We start from the raw sequence: 23,001 nt of genomic DNA, 5'->3' as shown, positions 1-23,001 counted from the left end.
TCAGGACTATCTACAGATGTATCCTAAATCAGTTTTAAATTACTACTTCATTAACTGAGAGACACAGTTACTAAGATTCTGAATGAAAGAGCCATTTCCATAATTGCCTAAATTCTAATGTGAGCATTCTGCCTGGTTGAGCACATATTCCCACAGTTTCAACTAGTAAATTTACTGGAATCAATATTATCTCCACAGCTACAGAAGAAAGTAGTAAGAGACTGATGCTGAGTTGCTTTGTGAAAGGATGCAAGCACTTGCAAGTTCTTCTAGATAATACCTATTTTTGCTTACTCTTAAATTTATATTTTAAATGATTCTGAGTAATGCAGAGACTTTGGGAATCAGGTGAGAAGTCTGAAGAGCTTCAAAAACATGACATGAACAATGAATTAAATAAAATCACTTCCACTACGGTACAGAATGAGCTAATGAAACCACTTCAAGTACAGTATAGCAGTTGAACATATAGAAAGCAAATATTTGTGCTATCCGTGTGTGCTTAAAAGCATTTTATGTGTCCATCCACATAAAAACCCCAAAAACTTGTTAAAACTATAATCTGCATCTCTTTATTTATAAAAGATACAGCAAAATATTAATGAATTAAATGTACACAGTAGCTGGTCCTTTGTGGGAACTAAATATTATTTAGTGGGTGCCATTATGTGTCCATTTGTATTGCAATCAAATGGCTTTCATAACCTTTTCATAATTAATGAAAACCTTCCAATGACTTGTCCCACTGTAGAGAGATGAGGTTCAATAATTACGATTCTGGAGGTAGAGATGATCTTGAGAAAGAGGAATCCTACAAAAGAATACACTCAAAAATATTGAAGGCTTTCTAAGGATAAAAAAATATTTAAAAACAGATCTCTCTAAAATATTTTCAGCAACCCCTTCCCTTTCCAGCTCTTCAACAGGTAGAAAATGGAAGTCACACCTCTTAGCCAACTGTGAGAATGGATAGCCCAGACTTCTGTTTCCACTTTGACTGTGCCCTTAAATTCCACTTCTACTATCTGCAGTCACTCATCCTCTTGCCATTCAAATCCACGCAGGCAGTCGGCAGCCCAGTCATTCCCTGAAGCTTCTGGTATGAGCTACTCACATGTTTCCTAGCTCTAATCCAGTCTGGTCATTCACATGTTACACGCAGAGTAATGCTTTACAGATTTAGTTATATTTTAATTCAAGTAGGGATAAAACAAGTCATTAGATCACCCTGGTTCCATGTCATGATCTTCCAAAATCTTCTTTTGATTATTTTAAAAAATCTTGGCTCTTGCTTGCAGGGAGTTGAAATCTTCAAGAAGATTAATTACTCTGACTTCCTCCAGTGACACAATGCTTCTATGGTGCTTTCAAAGATTAATGCTATATCCTCAGAGACACAGGTAAGCATTATCAACTGTATTTGCAGAGAAGGAAATCAGGATACAGAGTGGTGCTATTATTGTCCCAGATGATAACCCAAACAATCAGATGCCAGACCTTTTTTTTTTAAACCACTGGACCAGCCTTGCCCACTGTAGCAATCCCTTAGGCTTCTTGTGATTCCCTATTTTGAATTTTAAGCACAAACTAGTACCAGACAAGCTTTCACTGCACATGTAAGACACAGCAAGACAGCGATCCTTTCTCCTCATTTAAAAACAAGTTAGTCTTCCATGTATCAATCAATCCATATATCAATCAAACTGCTCTTCTGGTTCATATACACTAGCATCGCTTCTCTGCAGCATTAAAAGGTAATTGTAGACAAAACATCAGAGGAGGAGACTGTGATATAAAAAGACAAATGTACCTAAACAAAAATATTTACCTTTGTTACCTCTCCTAATTACCTGTTTGGTACTGGCTCACACGCACAAAAAATCTTTTTAAATATTAGAAAATGTTCTCTCAATTTCCTCTCCCCTTGATCTTGCAGCAAAGTTATGAGATTTCACTTCTAACAGTGACAATTACAGCAGAACACCATGATGTTATTGATGGATGAGGAAAAGACTGACAGAGAATGTCTACACAATGCATACCGAACACACTAGGCCATATCCTGAATTCTTCAGTCAGCACTTACACAGGGAACAGTCTTGGGGCTTATCTCCTCTTTGCCCCATACGTTCCACAGTCACTTACACAAGAGCAAATGCGTATGTGAACTCATTCTGAATCACTAGCGTCTTTCACCTCTTCACTGATGTCAAAGATTGCATATGGCGTAAGGCAATGGTGAATCAAGCCTCATGATCTTTACAGGCAGTTTTGCCTCAGAGAGCACTGGCAGACACTGAAACAGAACAAATAGCACCAAAGTACAGGTAAATGAAGAAATTTACAACTTGAGATTTGTGTGGCATTCCTTCCTAAAAATTATGTCATGGTGTAAAATTAAACTTGCCCACATATAAAAAACATGGTGTACAAGAAAATTTCTGAACCAATGAGTTCTGTGCGCATCTGTGGCAATTGAGGTAGATTTTTTTTCTTATTCCAAATACGTTCCAGCATATACTTATTTAAGTTCTCAGCAACGCTAAACAAAGGTGTATCTTCGGTCTCTTTCAAGGCAGGCCTTTTGGCTAACTCTTTGACTCAGGAAGTGTGTTCTCTTCATCACCATGTTGCATAGGCTTGCTGTTTCCTCTTAATGTTAAAAATGAGTATCTCAATCCTCCTGCCATACTAAAGAAAAGAGAATGAATAGAGGTGTCAGAGATACCTGATGTTGTATACACCATTCTATAGGTAAATAGCATAAATATAGCATAAATTAGGAGTGCCTCAGAGCTACGTAAGCCATCTGAGAAACGAGCCCTGAGAAGACAAAGATCAATTATCAGTTGCTCCAACAGATTCATACAAACAGATGTAACAGTTCATCCAAACATACAAGAAGTAAGAACTCACAAGTCATAACTCATATTCAACAGGCACAACTCATTCAGTCAGTGTTCTCACTTCCCACATCACTTGGCTTTTACTTGGAAGCCTCACAGCTCAGAACTGCTGCTTGTGAAAAAAGAATGAACTTCAACCCTACATAATTAAACTGCAGACATGTTTCCATAGTTAAGATCTTACCATAGTAACATTCAGTATTTGAAAACAGACATGAAAAGACATCACTAATTGTAATGAACTTTACATCCTGAGGCAGTGCGTTCTCAGACCAGTAGTTTCAAAACTGCATCAACGAAGTGGACCAAACCAAAAAAAAACATAAAACTATATCTCACTGAGAAATCTTCAGCTTTAACAAATAAAAGCTATTCAAGTTCTACTCACCAAATGTTTAGCCCTATAAAGTTTAACACAGAGAATATGTAATCTCCACCAATCAACATTCCAATGTAAGCAATGGATATATTCTGAAAGGAAACAAAAGCCATGTATTTATTGAAGTCAGTTTTCATTTCCAAGAATATAAATTATATCAATTAATTTACTTTTCTAAGGAAATAGCTATACTCTGTTGCTGGCCACTCTAAAAATCAGTGTTTAAATTAGTTTCACAGGATGTCAGCCTTATGGATAATGGAACAGCAAAATAGAATAATATAATAACTACGTTTTCTAATGAATAACTCTCTGGGGAAAAAAAAAAAGTAAAAAAAAAAAAACAACAAACTATTTTATGTTAGGTAAAATGGAATTACGGCCACCCTCTGAAAATGTACTTTGTTTTAATCTTTGGAAGGCTGATTTCAAATCCTATTTCTTAAGAGCAGGTTTTGGATTCCCAAGTATAAAAATTATGCTTTAAAGTTACAATAAAAGCTCTTTACTATTGCTTTACTATTGCTCCTTACTTTGCCAACTAAATGTGCATTGAAAGCACTTGGCTGAAGTTCAAGGCAGGCACGGTTTAAAGCTAAAGATTCTAACCCTCACCCCACCCCCATCAAGTTTTGGGAAAACTGTCCCCTATAGACAGAATGAAAGCTATACAACTGTGTGATCATTTTACCAACACTTTGTTGGTTTCAAATGTTTTAGCAGTTAGCCTGGATGATTACATCATTTCTACCAATTTCTGCTGGGGACTTCTGCATCATAAAGTGCTTCTCAACTTTAAAGTTGTTCAGAATGTCTCAAAGACTAATCATTACTCAGAAAATAGAACTAGTGTTGCTCTGTCTTAATGGTTCAATGCAGACATATAAAATTTAAAAGACTGCTTTCCGGACCACAGAATGAAAACTACTAGATTAATCATCTTGCCAGCTTTCAAAAAAAAAAAAAAACTGTCGAAAGAGAAGTACCATCTTCTTTTTGCTGATTTTGCTGTGCTGGAGGTATCGTTTTCCTTAGTCATCCATGAAAGGGAGCACCCTCAGGACTGTTATTCCTGTGCCTAAACTAGTTTGGATTCTGATAGTTTTTTGGCCCACAACTGCACAAATTTCAACTCTTGCTAAAACTCTCACAGCTTACAGCTCCATGTTTCTCTCCAAACTGGCCTACAAAAAGGTGCTTTGCAGTCAGTGATCTTACTGCTTCAGACATGCTGGCCTTATGAACACAAAGGAAGTTGCACTGGTTTAAAATTAAACTGAGATAGAGAAAACAGACTGTAAGGACACCAAGTTCAGTTTTTAAGACAGACATGTTTTGGTGTTGATCAAATTGACCAGAATTTATACAAACCAAAACGAAAGAGTCCATTCAGCTCAAACACAAGTTCTCACAGACACCGAAGCAGTTGACCATAAAGCAATAAACTTCATACTACAGCTTAGCCATTATCCTGTATCTATGAATGCCCTATTAATTAGCAGCAATAGAAACTAGCTCAGCCCAAAGTGAAAGTGGGTTAGTCTGTATCAGTTTGCAATGGATCTGCACCAGGCTACCTTGACTAACCCACAACAACTTGAACAGAGAAGCAGGTTAAATGTACATCTTTTAATTAAAGTGGTTCAAGTTTCTCATGTAAGAAAAATAAAAATAAACCAATCCATTGCTTTCTAGAATATACCTAAGCTTCAATGGAAGAAAACAAGGTCACTTCGTTTTGTGGATCTGTCAAATGTACAGCACAAGCAGTGTCTCAGTATCTGCCCTCATTTCACGTTTCCAGCTCCAAGTATAATAAGGATCATTGCTGAGTAAATGCTCTTCCCTGTCTATTTGAGTATTCTCATTTCCCTCTTCTCCGTAACTCACCTTGATGGCACCAACAACTGTCGTTGTAAGCGCAGAATTGTAATGACTGCACAGGACAGTAGAATACATCAAGAGAAACCTATATAAAGCAAAGGAGGAAATTTTATAAATTCCTTCCAGGGAGCTCAGAAGTGTAGCAACACTTTGAAATGTTAAATATTTTCTGGATCAGTATTTTGCTGGGATCTTCGATCCTACCTGTTCCAAACCCTAAAAAAAGATTCTGTGGATCTGTATTTTAAGTTAATGATGTGCATATAGACAGTACTCAAATACACATTAAAATGTGCTGCTTGAGCTCTAGCAGAGTCATCCCTATTTTCTGTGCTTCTTAAATGTCAGTATTTGAAGCTAGTTTGACCCCTTGGTTGGTGACGTGTGAAAGCGCAGAACAGGATCCAACTGACTTTTTTATTCTTGCTTTGACTCTGCAGTTTCAAGAGGAACAAAGCACTGTTTCATTACTTCTGAGTCTCTCATACTTTTCCAGGTACTTTAAAGAACAAATGCACTGAAACAGTTCCTATACTAAAGGGCTTACATTCTATTAACTGCAAAGAAGTTAGATAATCAGAACAGAAGGCTGTCAGAGACATACTGAGTACAGAAAGCAAAAAGCTAATGTCGTGTTGTTGACCACTGTACTGTGAGGTCAACAACACAGATAGTACTGAAACAGTTACACTATTAGAAATAATTAAAAGACAGGAGAGAAGCCTTGAGGGAAATATATTTTCTTTGAATATTAACATAACTTATTAGTGAGCCTTACATTTGAGATTTGCAATTTGAAACACTGTCATTACACATTTTATTGCCCTGTGTCCTTACCCCAACACGCAGGAAACAATAAATTGGAAGACAAATAAAATATTTGTCCAGTGCTGGAAATGTGTTGCCTATTAAAAAAAAAAAGGGAGAGAGCAAGAATTATGTGCTATATAATCACCTGTAAACAGATATAAAATGTAGTTAAAATGAAAATGTGTAAAATCACAAGATACATTTAATTCATACTATAATTACAAAACATTTATATTACTACTGGAAACAGCTTCATGCGTTTAACTTCAGAGACAGGATGACAGCACCCATGACACCTAGACTCATTCTCGTAACATGTATAGCAGTGCAGATACAAAACTGCACACTACAAGCAATGAATATAAATACGATATGGAGAATTTGTGGTTTTATATTTATTGATACAGATACCGATACGTGATTAATATTATATAATAAATAGTGTTGATATCAGACAGAGAGAAAAAGCAAATAAATAAATACTCTCCCTCATATCTATTTCATACCATGGATTCATTCATGAACAGCTTTCAAGCTCCAAGCCTGCATTTTTGAGCTCAAAAGTAGATTAAATAACCATTACTAAGGTCTCTCATCAATGAAGATCAATGGAAAGGCTAAATCATCACTTTGAAGTCTGCTTCTTAGTGATGGCAGCACAAAAACACACAGTGCCACACAACAGTCACTAAGAAACTTGTCACAGATTCTTTTCCATCTCTAGTAACTCAAGGATATGCATCATTTTAATCTGACTAGTTTAAAGTCACCTGTATCAGCACAAAACTCAGCAAAGGCTGAACACATCCCTGAAGAACAGGATAAAGGCTGTTAGTCCATGCTGAGCTGTGGCTAGCTGAGCCTCCACCACCTCGGGTAATAGATTAGATGGATGTCAGGCAGCTCTGCCCTGCTAGAATTCTGCTGCGTGCAACAACAAACTGCAAAGTATTACAGAGAGTCATTCCGGGGCTTCCTTTCTCTTCCACTGCATCATGCTTTCCTGTCCTCCTAGTCAGCCACCTGGTGAAGGAGAAGTGAATAACTGGGATACTCACAAACTGCAGTCTCTACAAGATGTGGTAGCTACTGCTCCAGAACTAGTCAGAGGAGCAGAAGCAATGTCCCTATCACATAGACATGGTACCGATATTTTGACTGGTGAAAGATACATGCTGTGCATTGTATGTGATGGATCAAGGCAAAAAGCTCCGCTATGGTAAAAGCAAACCAACTTCTATGGCCTGAAAATCTGCTAAATACAGCTGTATCTACAATGATTTCTTGCCTTTTCATCAGTATTTTTCCATTTTCTCTCTTTTTTCTTTGATAATCGCTGTGCATCACATTGACACTAGTTATCCACATCATTTAATGGGACTTTTAATATTAAATGACCAAGCCAATGCATATGCACAATAGGCACTATGCATTTCTCTCATATTCATTTATTCTTTTTGGGTAATTGAGCATTAATTTGTTTGTGACAAATTAACGTGGGCACAACACAGTCTCTATTTTTCCCATAGGATAAACCTAGCAACAAGGTAAACTTCCCTGTCCAGTTCTCCCAAAGTGCCTCCAGCCCTGTCTGCTGGGAAAGCAGTTGAAACCTTACAGCTATACAAATTTGGCCCCCGCTATGACTGCCAAGAAGGGCATCAGCTGCATTTTCCTAAACTGGCAGAAGGTCATGCTGGACTGATGTCACAAGAAGAGATTTCACAATAAGAGCTAACATAAATCCATCATTTTCAGGGAATAATAATTTTTCCACTTAAAGCAGACTTCTAAGAACACAATGACAAAATCATGTGAGTCCAGGGCACAACAACATACAACAAAGGACACTGGAATGATTTATGACACTCCCAAGCCCTGTAACAATTTTCAGTGGCAAATCTCAAACATTTCCAAAAAGGCATACAAACTGTCTAGACTCATTTTACTGTTAAGAAAAAGGCAACTCAGCAGGTTTGTGAGGGAGCCAGAAAAACACAAGCCTCCTGGTCTGATATTTTATATGCCAGGACATACTGCCTATAGTATTATACTGTATTATGATTAGCTATGGAGAGTCATGCTGTCGTTCTATGAAAATTTAAAATATAAGTTACTAACCTAGACTGAGACTAAACAGGAATCTGTTTTGTGCATCAGAATGAGAGAAGGCCTGGAAATTGTCTGTTTTCGGTAGTTGCAATCTCATTTTAGAGCATGTGGCAAATCACACAGTGCAGCTGGATTCCCAACTAATTGCTCTGGTTGAGAGTCCCGAGTCATACATTAGTTCTTAAACAAAGATTAATACAAGGGCTATCACAAAAACTCAGCTTCTCCTTAAAGTGAATAATTGCAAGTTCTTACCTGTGAAGGGCAAGTCCAAGTCACATATTTGAAGTACTGGTCACTAACACAGAGATAGGACTACCTCTTTGAAAATAAAAAAAAAAAACAAAACCAAAAAACCCACCCACCCCCCAGCTGAAGAAACGGAACACAATACCATTATCACTCTGAGATATGCAATATTGCTCCTTACCTGCTGTAAGTCTCCAGTAGAAAAGCTAATAATAACTGTTGGAATCACCATGAAACAAGCATTATAGAAAAGGACACCATATTTTCCCAACTCCTGTAAAAAATGAAACACGGTGTTTGGAATTACAAGCCATTTGGGAGAAAAATACTAAATATTACTCTGGCAACCCTTCTGACTTTATCATCAATGTTGTTCAATGATATCAATGACATTACTGAAATGTACTATGTGCACTTCAATTTAGTACATTTCAATTTAAAATACAAGCTTGTGATCGTTGGCTTCAATGTTTAGTACTGAGCTGAGTTTCCACTTCAGTCACACTGTCTGCACACTCAGTAGAATATTACTGCTCTGCTGTATCTTGAACAGTTTCCATACAACATCAGCTAGTCAGAAACTTCCCAAGGCACTGGTCCAGAACTGCTTTGTGTTAGACTCCCCATAAGTCTGCGCCTGGGCAAGGGATTACCCATTCCATCTACTGCAAATCAACCACGAAAGCATAGGGCAGTGTGGTTCCCTGGGGCCAGTGTAACAGGAAAATTAATGAATTCGGACTCCTAGATGGAGCATCTCTAATCACTGGTAACTGATGTAACCCCAAGCAACTTGAGGGATGCCGTATATCCTGTTGGTTAACTTGCTTGACAGAAAGGCAGAAGATTGGGGGAATGAAAAAGCAGCCTTCCCTTCCTCCAGATTAAGCCATGATACTTAGCAAATCTCTCCAGCTTATCTCTTGCTTTAAATGAAACTCCATACTTTACAGAAAACTGTGAGACCATTAACGTGCTGCTCATAAAGCAAAATACAGAGTCGGGATTCAATGTGACTCCTGAGATTATTAAAAGATACATATTTCCACTGTACAGGCTGAACCACAAAAGTCAGTGACAAAACCTCTATCCAGTGTCTCCAAGACTGCTCTTTGCTATGGGGTGGTATGTTTTTATGGCACTGTATTTGAAAAGCAGCCTGCTCAATGTTTACATAAAGTATAATGTATAATAGTATCGCATTTGGCATATCTGGGTTTGGTGTACACTTGCTTTTAGATAGCCAAAAAAGATAACAGTTATTGTGGTTATTGGCTCAAAGTGGACAGGTCTCTGTTCCTACCCACAAGCTCATTTTACATAAACCTCAATTCAAGTGTGTTTCTAGTCAAAAAGCCATCTTCCTTAGATATATATAATCAAGTTTACAGGTAAGCAATTTGCTTTTGGTTTAGATTTATTTTATTTTTTTAGACAAAACCAATGTTTTAAAGCCACTACAAACTCTGCCTAAAAGACTTGGGAGAAAATAAAATACACTGTTTATCTAAGCCTGGCCCGAGATACTAATAACACGTTTTTCCCAGGCTGTTCTGTATTAAGGAAGCATATATCACCTGAAATATGAAAGCAAATAAAACTACTTATTAGTTCATAACTGTATATTCATAAACTCATATAATAAGTAACCCACTGTTACCATACTGTCATAACATTAAATTCAACCTAATCACCCCACAGTTACCTTTGGATCAATTTTCTGCTTTGTGTAAACTCCATTTGCGGCTGTGAAGATATCATTTAGCAATACAAACATGTAGCCCTCCAGATTAAAAGACAGATCGGACCTGGGAAAGAAATATTATATTGTAAACAAGCAAAGAGTATACCATCCATTGAATTACCTAGAGAAATATCAGAGATGAGGAAATGCAAATTCAGAGAACTCCAGCAAGTCACAGGTTTGGCTTTAAGCCTTCTTTCTAAGTCAAAATACTTTACATTTCTCTAGTTACACGACCATCACAAATAAGTCATCAGAGAGTTCCCAGCACTCAGTGTGGAAGTGGCAGGAAATGTTCAGTTTTCATTCTGTGAAAAATTCCATCTGTCTCAATCCTGACGACCTGTCCAATTATTACTGAGTATACTTATCTATTTCTTTTAACACAAAAAGTAGCTAGGGAATAAAGTCCAACTACTTGCTTTTTGCAGTCAGACCAGACATATTGTCATACTTTCTGTTTCAACTAGTTACCTCATGCATATAGGGTAATTAATTTATTAGGACATGGCTCTATCTGAGTCACATCACATGGAAATTATTTACCTTTGTACGTAGCAAAGCCAAGAAACAAAAAACAACATCACATTTCCTGTTAAGTAAAGGAATATTCAAACAGAAAGAAAAGAGACTAGCATACAAGTGCTTTGTGAACTTAATCTCACATTTGAACTTCTTCAAAGTGATTAAAAAAATAGACATTGCCTAACTCAAAATAGTATTTGACAACCAAAAAATGAGTCCTTCTATCAAGGAAAAGAATGTATTTTTCTAAGATTATTAAAATACACTGATACTATGAAATGAAAGCAGCATTCCTTACATAGTTTTAACTGTTTCATTTGTGATCCTGCAAACATGGAAAACCTACGGGGGGGGAAAGAAGCACACAAATACTTCCAGCTGGAGTTAAATTTTTCCCTTTGTATTCCTGCACCTCTCTATGATATCAGTAGAGACATTTTCCAAATCAACTTAATCCGGAGCAACTGATCTCAACCTAGGTTTACTTGGCACTTTATAAGGAAAAAATCGTCCTGTGGTCCTTTCTCTCATAACATGACCTCGTATAACAAATGAAAACCTTACCCAGCTGCTATGAAAGCCCCAAGAATGATGGCAAATACGCTGACTATAATACTCAGTGGATATCGTTTCCTGTAGACAAAAATTAGATAGTTCACATTTTCATTATTTGAAGATGAGATTAAATGGCTATCTGCCTGAAAAGCTTCAAGCAATTAGTAATGACAGAACATTTAACAGGAAAGCACAGTCTTCATAACCTTACAGAAGCAATGTGATTGACCACGTGCCACGCTATCAGACCTTGTCCCTGAGAACAGAGATTAAAAAAGCATTGTAAGCAATCTGCTACTAGATAATTTTAAAAGATTAAAGGTTCAAAGTAACAGTGCTGGAACAAACTGTAATTTACTGTGTATTGGTATTCATAATGGATGTATTTCAGTGTCTTCCAGTAATCCAATAAAGGAAAATCACTACACATTTCTCATGTAGTTTTTGATCTCACATTTCCTTGGGAGGACGCTGTACAGCACACTATCTGGGCTATTTTTCAGATAGATACTTATTTTGAAGTCAAACTGAAACCTTGTACTCGAATAGGAAAGCAGGGAAGCTCATCATATTCTTCACTATGTCTACATCAGCACTGCCACAGAGCAGGGAAAAGCATACCATAAAACTATTCTGCTTCTCACACCTCAATTACTTTATTTAGAAATGTCTTTATTTAGAAATGTTTAGAATTTTTGCACCATACTGCAATGTGCCTTACAGACATTCCCCTCGTCATTCTCTCAGGCTAGTCTCCAGCTCTGAGCTGGCCTGTGAGAAAAGATCCATCAAAACAAATGTACGGTGCTCTTGGAGAAATCCCGTGTGTCAAAGGAGCATAGCTGTGGACCACTGTCCCAACAACAAAGCTGTATGCAGTCTCTAAATATATTAGGCTTTGATCATAATGACTCTCGACAGTAACAACCCAGACCTTCACTGCTTTTCAAATCCTGAGGCAAGCCAGTACAGACTCTCTGGAGTCCTTTCATTTTCAGCCCTAAGGAAATACACTGCGGCAGTCTGTATGAATACAGTATTCTGCTCTTATGCTTTCCTTAATTTAGGATGTTGTTTGGTTTCATACATGACATTGCTGCAGTCCAGCTGAGAACTGATGACAGCCTCTCTGACTCACATTTTTCTCACTTGTTTGCAGGAGTCCTCAGGCCAACAGGAGAAGACAGCAAGTTCTGCTTTCCCTGTGAGAACTTAAAACCAGAAAAGAATCCCGGAGCATCCTCAAATATGAATCACATTGATCAACTGCTGTTTCAGCCAAAAGGAGAGGACGGTCTACTTGGGGGCCTTCTGAAAAGCTTTTCCCCTGACCATCACTCTCATGTTGCCTGAGTTCAGCTTCAACAAGCTGCTTTTCCCCTTGTCACCTCACCTTAACCAAGCAGAAGCCATCTGGCTAGAACTATGATGGTGACAAAGTATAATGTATTTATATGCACGTTCGTCCAAGTCAGTACAACTGAAATTAGTGATCCCAAGCTGCAACAGCATGCACATCTTAATTTCTCATCTCAGAGGTATCTATAATTAAGGAGTTTTCTGATCTAACAGCACACTGGTAGATACCATTTTGTTTCATTAAACTGGTATGGTATTAGACTTGACCCAGAAAGCTACTCTACATAAGCAGACTGCCATGCTATCATCACTGTTTTGTGTCCTAAGGACCCATCTGTTTCAAGCAGTTTGCTGCTTAAGGGCCTCCAAGACAGGACACAAAACATAACTGCTAAAAGTGTCTAAGTTGTGCTCTCCTTACCTGACTCCTGCGCAACAGTCAAGAGAAGATGCTGTGTAAATGAGAGCAAGCTGAATTTTTTTTTCCTGTATTCACTAAATTGTATGCGTTTGTCTTCAAAAAATCTACTTAAGATCACTTTCTTTGCTTTTCTCTACTTGTCAATAAAAAGCACTCATTCTATATTCTCATGATATGCCACGCATTTGACATGATCTAAAATAAAGGTATCTTAAATGAAAAAAAAAAGGATCACCCAAGTATGATGATTTCCAGCAGTAAAGTAAGTGGAATGGTAAACTTCCTGAGTACTGTAAACATCGGCAAACTGTCAAAAAAAAAAAAAATCCAAGATAAACATCATTTTTATGTTCCAATTCTTATCTAATCTTACTAACCAGAGGATGAAACCATTTGTCCAGCAATAAGCAACGAAAACAAATTCCCAGCCACTTATCATGTATAAAAAGATGTCAGTCTGACACTAGAGGTAGATTAGATAACCAAATCACTGAAAAATAACAAGATTTGCCAGTTTGTAAAACAATGCAACTGACTACCTTTTAAAAGGTCCCTCTGCATCAGTCAAAATCGAGTATAAAAGCTATCTTCTACCCGCCATAGCCCTTATGAAATAATTCGTTCTGTAGAATTCATGGGCAGGGTAAGCAAAAATGATTTCTCTTGCAAACTTAAATGACACGCTATAAACCTATCTCTGAAAACACAGAACAGAAATAAAATACAAAACAAACATGCTTAGTAAATGAGCTGTACTTTCAAAAAGTCAAATAGATCCACAAGAAAAAATCAGAGAAAGTATAAGAAACATGAAAGGTGGTACCAGCTGCAACTACCAAACAAACAGCTACTTTTGAACAACATATTGTTGGCCTACACGAAGTAATGCAGTTGGAAATCTTTTTGATTAATTTGAGAAAACACTTGCATCTAACACTGGAAATCTGATAGCATGGCCGTACAGACCAATCAATCCTCTGCTTAAGGTAACTATTGGCAACTGCGTTAATAAATGATACAAATCCTAACACAGAGTTTAATCACTTTAAACAACAGACATTTTGAAGTTATGCATAGGATCACCTCCACCTTACAGACAACCCAAACAAGGTGGAAAGTTCGATAATGTAAACAAATGTCACATAATGTAACAAAACACAATGTAACACAATGTTAATGGTAGAAACACTGCAGCCATTCTTACTTTTCTGTTACAAAAATTAGTTATGAATAGTAAATCTGAAAGAGGTATGTCAGCCATACGAGGAAGAGATGGTGCACTTGTGTTTAAAACTACCTACTAAACTTTTTATTTTAAAATTACAGTTGGGGAAACAGGAAAGAAGAACCCATGAATCAAACTTTTACAGGATTGAAACCACTTTCATATTCACATTGGCTGAAGTGCGACTAGGGACAGTACTGCTGAAGTCCTTATGTCTGCCTGGTCAGTCACTTCAGTCGAACAACCTCTGAATGCATACAACACAGAGTTGCAAAATCAAGCGTCTAATATTGCTAGGCAAAGAAAATCAGTTCTATAAATAAAAAGAAATGTAAACAAATTAAAAGTAATACATGTTCTCTCACAGCTTATGTCTCAAAGTTATGAAATGCTGAAAACCTAAAAAATTCTCCACTTTGGTTTAGGTTACTACCAAATCCTTGGGAGCCTGGAATAACACACAAGAAACCACCACAATGGTAGTGATGAATCCTCTAATTCAGTGCAGCCGTTAGGCTTCTGCCCTCTTCTTCCACAGAAAATTTGGTCATTCAATCTATTATAGCAGGTCCTCTACATAACTTACACTTTTTTAGCACTAGCATGGAAGCAACTCTCATGAATCTACGCTTACGCGCATACAGGAGCCAGCAAGCAAGAAATCCCTTGGTGGTCAGCAGGGCTAGGCTGCTGTCACCACCCCACTGCACCATCATTTTTCCATCTTTTGGCGACTCCTAAATAATCTGCACCGACATCATGGTACAAGTCTTTCCCTTCTTCTTTCAAAAACGTCTTTCTTACAGCTTTCAAACACTCTGGTTAGGACACACAGGAAAAGCTGGACGCTTGGGTGTGAGGGGAAAGGGAAAGTACTTTCATTGTCACAGAGGAGTATTGTGATTTTCTGTCAATACAGGCCTGGCTAAGCCCCCCTTAAGAAACATACAACTTGTAACAGATCAAATGTTTGGGTAAGAATTTCATAATAGTATCAGGGGTTTAGACAGACCGACAGACATCATACGCATTTAAGTCCCTGTGCAATGCTCTTCTTTAGTGATTGATTATTTTTTACCCCCACAAAAGAAAAGGGTAAAGTCCAAAGAGCTTACTTATAACTTCCATTTACTGTACCTGAGTTTGCTGGTACTTGATAATCCACTTATGTGGTTTCCAACATAAATCAGAGGCAGAGGAAACAACTGCGATAAAATTAAAAGCACAACTCAGATTATTATGTTTTGAAGCATTGTTAGAAACTTTACTTGATAGAATTTGATAGGTGTAGTATCAGGAGCACTTTTAGCTAGGAAGAGGGTTTCTTCAAGGAAAAAAAGAAGTATATTGCAAACTGATCTGTAGCTCTCCTTCATGTGACCTTGCACAACCATAGCTTCACTGATTTCATCAGAAGAGTTGCAATCTACCTCTAATGGGACTCAGAATCTATTTACAGTAAACGTTAATCAGGTTTATTTTAATTACTGTAATCCTCAGATTAATACCCATTCTAACACTTGAATTTTAGGTATAAAAGTAATATTAATAACAGTGGCTAAATAAGCAAGAGAATAGGTGGAATAAAAGAATGAATAAATTGTAACTATGCTGTGCTTCTGTAGGTACTCCACATATACTAGTATGCCTGGAAGATACACCATTGTAGATCTACTGAACAAATTATGCTATGTGAGATACTAGAAAGGTAAGTATTTAGGGATAAATTAAACTTTACCTTTTTTCGCTTCTTGCATAATGAGACTGACTCACACAGAAACATATGGGCCCTAACACAATACAGAGAAACAATAACAGAACTTCAGAGGCTTAAGAAAATGTACAAGAATTCAGAGATCCCTACACAATATTCAGCTGCAGCTCAAAGCTGTTAATTCTCCCACTACAGAAAAGTTGCAGAAGATTAAAAGCAACCAAAGTAATCAATGGGAGCAAAGGTGGTGTGTACATCTAGTTCTATTCACTATCAGCCAAGTGGAGCCGAAATGCCAGAAAGACAAACCAGATCCTCTACCCTAACATGTGTAATATTTGCTGCTGTTCTGCCTACACACGCTTCAGTGCCTACACACTCTGTGTGTTGGAGGCTATGTCCTCTCAAAGCATTGTGTGCTGGCAAAGCATATAGAGGAGTGGGCTGCATTTTGTCTACGACAGAAATTCTGCATTTCTTTTACAGCAAAGACGAGAGGGGAGAAAAGTGCAGTAAAAGTTAACTTTTAAATGAAAGTAGCAGTAAAAGTAAACAGGACTATAATCAGGAGTGTAAGTAACCATAAATATTCAGACCGTCAACGTAAGTTTGCAAAAATTTTGTAATGCGCTATCTCTTCAGCAGACTTTTATTTAGAGAAATCTGATTCATTTCATTCATAGGATGAAAACAGAACTGACATTACATTCTCTGTCGTGTGGACTTGGTCTATTGTAAAGACAAAATTACAACATCCAGCACAACATCAGAGATCAGTGATATAGTTACTTAAAAAGAGTCAAGAATTCCACTAAAATAAACACTTTGCTACTTTAAAACTCTAGCTGAAAGCACAGCCCAGGAGTGATAAGCAATGACAATCTGGGTATCAAAGAAGGCAAAAGTTGTCAAAAGCATAAACAGTTGGTCAAAGGGTGCTTTAAAAAGTAAAGAAATCAACAATGAATAATCCAGCTAATTCACTGTGACTAGTAAAATGCAGCACTACAAGCAAGTTCTGGATGCTGCAGTGCCGACTTGCTCCCAGCACACTCAGGAAAGTCTTCCAAAGGATAGATATTAGGACAAAGAAAAGGGGTGCTGTATTTTTTTAATGCCTTTGCACTGATGTTAAAGTGAAGGTGACAGCAGAGACAGAGAGTAGTGGGACTGGAGGAGGTGGAGGGAAGAAACTTCTCGAGGTCTGAACAAGCTGTTTATATGCAGAACTCAAAACTGCACACTGGGAAACCTTTCTCTTTTATATTTTGGAAAAAATAAGCGTTGTCCATTTTGTAATTGATGCTACAGATATTCCTACAAGATTTTTACATGCAGAAATGCCAATGATTTCAACATGCATTTAGAATAAAGAGCATTCACCAATGGCTGTGAGACGTTTATAGTAAACCTCATACTGGTAGTAAGACAAGATTCTGCAATGAAGATGCTGGCCTGATCTTCAGTGGGCCATGGTACCTGAGCCCTGCAGCAGAGCTGGGAGCTAACTCCCTCTGTATCTCTGATCAGACACAGAACAATACCCTGCAACAAGCCATAAAAGCACAGGCTTATGCATCAAAGTAAAGCTCCAGCAACGTTGCACATGGATGCAAAAATCTAAAAGGATCATCACAGTTCCCAAACTGAGATACATAAAAGATCTTCTCATATTTCCTCTGTCCTGCCTCTTTAGACCATACACACTCCACACTTAAGGTCTCTACGATGGAGCCAGCCCCTACCTACAGTTGTTTTCAGTGAGCATTATTTTAGCCCCTCCTATGGAACGTGAATCTTGCTTTTGGAGTCAATAGTTGGTTGGGTTTTTGGTCTATCAGATATTCTTTCCCTGTTGTTTTATCACATGTCCCATTCAAATTTCCAAGCAGCCTTTCTCCCTTCCTGCTGTGATCAAAATTCTTTATTAAACACAGATCTCCCATTGATCCCAAAGGGAGCTGTATACATCCAGAAAAATACTTCAGGAATCTGAAAGAGTTCATCCAGCTGTATGAACGTACAGCACCCTTTCCTGTGCACTGCTAACAAAATGGCACCAGATTTCTCTGCAAACAAAAGGCCAGAATACTGCAGTGAAATTAAAATTAACAAATCCAATATTAAATGAAACAAAGATAGAAATATTCACATTTGACAAACAAATGCAAATTTTTTTTTGTTCTTCTATCTTGTCTCCATAAGAAAGAATGACACTATAAGAGGTAATAATTTCTTATTAATATCAGGACCTACATAATCCTTACCTTCACAGGTATACTTTTGTCAAAATCAGGGAAGTGCACAACCTTATTCAGTTTTGACACATACAGGATAAGTATAGTGGCTGCCATCTAAACAAAAACAAAAAACAAGAAGACACGTAAGAGCAAAATTGGAATGTGTGAATGAAAGAACTGCTTCAAAGACAAAATTTCCATGTGCATTTGACAAATGCTAGGTATTATGTACTTCTTTCAAAGAACAACACAGCACATAATAAACTGGAATAACGTAATTCTTACAATTTTTGCCAGACATTTATTTGAAAGTACAACATAGACCTATGCTTTACTATCTTGAGAAAATTCGTGACAACCTGTGAAACAATGCATGCTGAGAAGGAGCTGAGAACATAAATCAGGACATTATCCCAGAATAATCATGCTATTTTCACTCAGAGTGTTGTTTAGTGTGCGGAATCACTCTTACAGCTTTTTTGGTAATGTAAGACAGGGGTTGTGCATTGATCAGTCCATTGACAACATGATGAAGAAATAGTAAAGATACAGACAGAATAAAGAACATCTAAGCAATCACACACCATAAGAATTAATGCTGGCCCCAAGGAAGAAAAAGAAAGTTAAAATTTTCCTTATACAAAAATACAGTAATTGGCTATCTAGAAGATGAGGTGGAGTCATGTTCTGCAGACTAAAGCATTATACCATATTATATGCAGGAAAATCTTGCAACAATCAGTCAACAAAACAGGGAAATGCCATTCTTAGGTTATTCTTTGCAGTCTTAGGTTCTGCAAAGGAATAAAGCCATAGCATTGCCCTTAACATGAATTACTGCCACATTTTCTAGTCTTTGGCTTCCACTGAAACATGATGCGTGGCTCCTTGAGCGGTGGATGTGTGTCTCTTTCCCCCTCTCACATAGCAAAGATTTTACAAGACATTTTACTCTCTTCAGCACCAAACAGTAGAGATGTTAGCCTCACAGTACCCTGTTCTCACCTCTTCCCCACCACCCCGTAGCTTGTGACCTTGGCAGAAAGTAAATCCTCTCTTTTAAATGTATTTGCCTAAACAATCCTTGTTTCAAGGCTCCATCTTTCCCTGCCATCTCTCTGCAAAGTCACACGTCCTTTTTATGGACTGGGTACACAAACATTTGAACTTTTGTTTTTACTATGATGCCTACTAACAACAAAAATAACAAAAAAATATATTTCTGCTGCAGAACTGCAAATTGCGCACAGGCAAGTAAGGCAAAACAGAACAAAAACTGTGTGAGAGTCCTGCTGGAAAACTTCTGGGAAAGGGGGAAGAGATTTATGAGGAAACATGCAGTTTGCCTACAAATAGGGGCAGTATCTCTGCATATAATCCATAAATGTTCAAGGACTCTCATAGAATCTATGCACTTGCTAGAACAAATCTTGACAGTTTTGGAGGCCAGATCTCTCAGTTACTGAACTCTACAAGGGGAAACAAATGGCAATTCCAGTCCTTTACGTGACTCTTCCCAGCAAGAGTTTTGACTTTACCTGAAACTTCCTTGATCTCACTAAAACAAATCACTCTTCCTTACAGCGTATCTAATTCACAAGACAAGCAATACAGTATAACAGTTTTTCCCCTGTACAACAGACCTCTATGCTAACATGACTTTAACTTACAAAATAGTAAGTATATTTAGTATGCTTTACTTGTGAACATACCTGTCCAATTCCAAGAAACATCGGTGATGGGAAGCTGAAAAGCATAAACAGATACTTAATACTGAGGAAAGAAAAAGAAAAAAAAAAGAGGAAAAAGAAAAAAAAGAGTTTAAATTCAGCAACAAAATCAACAAGTGGACATGTGGATGACTGGTCTGTCTTTCACAAGACCTCAGGAACTGCTACACTTATTGGAGATCTAATATTTCTACAGAAAAACACAAGCTGCATCAAAATAATATAGCATATGCACAGTTCAACAATTCTAAATTGCTAACTGTTTTGCGGATATTTGTAAGTGAAGGTAACACACTTGGAGAACTCTAACAATGCATGATTTTTTGAGTGGCCTCACATATACAGTATACATCCTGAGATGGTATAGTAAGTTACATCTCTTGCACTTGCCCTAAGCTTATCTCCACTGCCCAAACACACTAGCAATATGTTTTTGTAAAAAGAAAGTACCTAGGGTAAATGTTGTAGAAACATTTATTGTCTGATAAAACAGCTAAATTCCTATCATACCGCTTCAGTTAGCTTTAGCTGAAAGCATGGAGAGTTGAATGTCAAGAAAGCAGAAACTTTAGCAGGACACCCGAAGAGCCTGAGTGCCTCCATTTTTACCCCTAAATCCACATCAAGTTATAAGCAGTAAGGGTGTGGCAGTAACTGCTAGTTCTCTGCATGCATAATGAAATACAAGCAAAGAAGTTACGATGGACGGCTGCTTTATGCCACAATCAGCAGTGTCAGGAGCCTCTCTGCCCAAAAGCTTTAGGTGTCAAGGAGCTCCCTGAATGTGACAGCTCCTGCTGCTTCCCAGGAGTCTCACAGCATTTTGCTGGACTGCCCTGTCAGGTCTGGTCACACACAAACCTGCATCCAGGGAATCTAAATAAAACCCATTTCTGTGCACATCTGCACTAACAAATGCTTAAGGCAGTTCCACGTCCTCAACAAGCTTTGTAATTTTCCATTTATCAAGGCTCCCTGAGGTTGTCGTTATTTATCGCAGAAACCACCAGGAAGTGCCATACTGCTACTTGGTGCGCTGTGAAATGTACATCTCAAATGAGCACCGCTGGGACAGGAACACAGTATTAGCAAAAGAAAGAAACGCTCTGAACCACAGCAGGAAGACCATAAGCACACTGGATTCATAACACAGATAGAGGGTTAGGAGCAGCCAGTAGTAAAAGAGATTCCGGCAAAAAGAGATATTACGGGGAAAAAAAAAAGAGTAGAAGAAACAGGACTTAATCATGTGACACATAAACTGTGTTTTGGTTTGTATTTACAGCTACACCACATAAATATGGAGACTTCACTCATCTGTACCACACAGATTTCTCCAGACATTTTTGATTTGCGGAGCCCTAAACATTCCCAGCAAGGCTGCAAGCTCTTTATACAAAATTTAGGCTAACTAATGGCATGCTGTCCTTGACTATCTCCTACTGATGTGCTAGATGTATGCCAGGGACTTACAGGGAGCTACAGACTGTATGATGAAAACCACTATAAACCAAAACCTCAGCTTGCCTCATGTATCATTTCTGGGAGATGTTCTATATACCTGTTATGCACTCAAATAACACTGAACATTAGAAAATAACAGCAAGTTTTGCTGTTTATTTTTTTTCCTTTGTTCTGTTTTGTTTTTTTTTTCTTTTTTTAGTTCATGAGGTAAAACACAGCAAAACCAGAGCAAACCTTTTAAGTAAAGAATACTGACAGTGAGAAGATCACCACTACAGGACAACAATTGCATATGGGATGGCCTATCGAGTCAAAGACATGGTTTTTCAGTGGTTTTATCATTAACAGATTTTCTGAGGTTTGCTTGCTGTTTCTGGCTACCTCAGAAAAGAAAGGGGCTCGCAGGAAGGTAACCTGACTGTTTGGCAGCAACAGTTAGGGGAAACGCTGTTTCCCTGAGGGGCCTGAGCTGGTGCAAGTGGCGAAACACCAGCCTGAATGCTGTGAATGACGACAGGCTTTCGAGGGAAAGACCATCACGCTTCAAAACCACGTCTGCACAGGACTCTGCCGCTGGGCAGTTTTGCAGAAGTGGTGCATACTGGGCATAAACGGGGTCTGGAACCAGAGGAACCGACCCCAGCCTCAGCACATTCCCCAACATCTCCGGTGCTAAAAGCGCCTGTGGCTGTGGGCCAGCTGACTGCCCGGGGCCAGAGCTGCACCGACACCCCGGGTTACGCTCAGGGTCATGAAAACGCTTCCCCGCCGGCTGAGTGCGGTGCGGCCCGGCTCGGCTTCGGGGACGAAGTGCTGCCTGCCCTCACCGGGAGAGGAGCGGCACCGCCGCCAGCCCGCGGGGATGGCCGGGCCGGGCCGGGCCGGGCCGGGCCGGGCCAGGGTCCGCCGCGGCCTACGGCCCGGCCTGCCCTCACCTGTAGGCGCTGAGCAGGGCCTTGTTGACCAGCACGATGAGGAAGGAGCAAGTCCCGTAGAAAAGAGCTGAGAGCACCCTGGGCAACGTCGAGGCCGCAGCGGCGCCCGCCGCCTCCCCCGCGGCCTGCCCAGCGCTCATGGCGGCGAGGAGCGGCGGCGGCGGGCAGGGCCCCACCGCCGGCTGCTGGAGGGCGGCCGGCCGGGCCGCCGCCGCCCCTCCTCCTCTCCCCCGGCCCGGCCCCGGGCGGCGGCGGCCGCAGGGCGCCCCCTGGCCGGGCGGTGTGCGGAGCCCGCGCACGGGGTCCCCGTCGAGGGGGGTTACCACAGCCGCGCCGCGCCGGGAGCGCAGCCGCCCGGCCCGGTCCGGCCCGGCCCCCGTTAGCGCCAGCCCCCCGCCGCCGCCGCCGCTCTGCGGGGACCGGCCGACAGGGAAGGTAGGCGGGGGTAGAAGTCCAGCGCGACGTGCCGGCCGCCGCCGCCGCTCCCGGGGGCGCCGCGCCAGCGGGGCCGGTCCCAGCGCTGAGCCGTGTGCCCTCCACCGCCGGGTGGCTTTAGTTCTCGAACGGGAGAGGAGTTGAAACCAGTTGAAACTCGGGGTGAAACCAGCCGGGCCCCGGCTGCAGCTCAGCATGGCCGCCACGGGCCCGCGCCCCCTGCCGCAGCACAGCGCACTTGGGCTTAGCTTCGCAGGAGCTCTCACAAGTCTGTCAAACTGTAAAAAAAAAACCAAAAAGCTGTAAAAATTTGC

At 39.6% G+C, this 23,001-nt stretch overlaps 1 protein-coding gene across 3 annotated transcripts; it reads right to left on the bottom strand.

Annotated features, from left to right (window-relative positions):
* Positions 1-546: 546 nt before the first annotated feature.
* On the bottom strand, positions 547-22,476 carry SLC35D2 (solute carrier family 35 member D2). 3 transcript variants are annotated; one of them, XM_054185070.1, is made up of 12 exons: positions 22,253-22,476; positions 19,836-19,896; positions 18,151-18,237; positions 15,307-15,374; positions 13,180-13,251; positions 11,174-11,242; positions 10,046-10,148; positions 8,522-8,614; positions 6,007-6,074; positions 5,176-5,254; positions 3,295-3,377; positions 547-2,691 (listed from the first exon to the last, which is right to left on the bottom strand). In XM_054185070.1, the coding sequence occupies exons 1-12, from the start codon at positions 22,390-22,392 to the stop codon at positions 2,589-2,591; spliced, it is 1,026 nt and encodes a 341-aa protein (XP_054041045.1). In that variant the 5' UTR covers positions 22,393-22,476; the 3' UTR covers positions 547-2,588. The 3 variants fall into 3 exon arrangements, with proteins under 3 accessions (XP_054041045.1, XP_054041046.1, XP_054041047.1); XM_054185071.1 differs by having other exon boundaries at positions 19,836-19,869; positions 22,253-22,474; XM_054185072.1 differs by lacking the exon at positions 19,836-19,896 and having other exon boundaries at positions 22,253-22,348.
* Positions 22,477-23,001: the final 525 nt, after the last annotated feature.

Source organism: Rissa tridactyla, chromosome Z (genome assembly GCF_028500815.1).
Source record: "Rissa tridactyla isolate bRisTri1 chromosome Z, bRisTri1.patW.cur.20221130, whole genome shotgun sequence".
Classification (NCBI taxonomy): Eukaryota; Metazoa; Chordata; class Aves; order Charadriiformes; family Laridae; genus Rissa; species Rissa tridactyla.
This window is presented reverse-complemented; position numbering and strand designations above follow the sequence as displayed.

Bases quoted from the DNA above. Each gene is read 5' to 3' on its own strand.
- SLC35D2 (XM_054185070.1), bottom strand. From the start codon at position 22,392: ATGAGCGCTGGGCAGGCCGCGGGGGAGGCGGCGGGCGCCGCTGCGGCC. The intron at 8,615-10,045 runs GTAACTGTGGGG...CATTTTTTACAG, and splicing joins AGCAGAAAATTGATCCAAAG to GAGTTGGGAAAATATGGTGT. The intron at 5,255-6,006 runs GTAAGGACACAG...TGCTTTATATAG, and splicing joins ATTGTTTCCTGCGTGTTGGG to GTTTCTCTTGATGTATTCTA.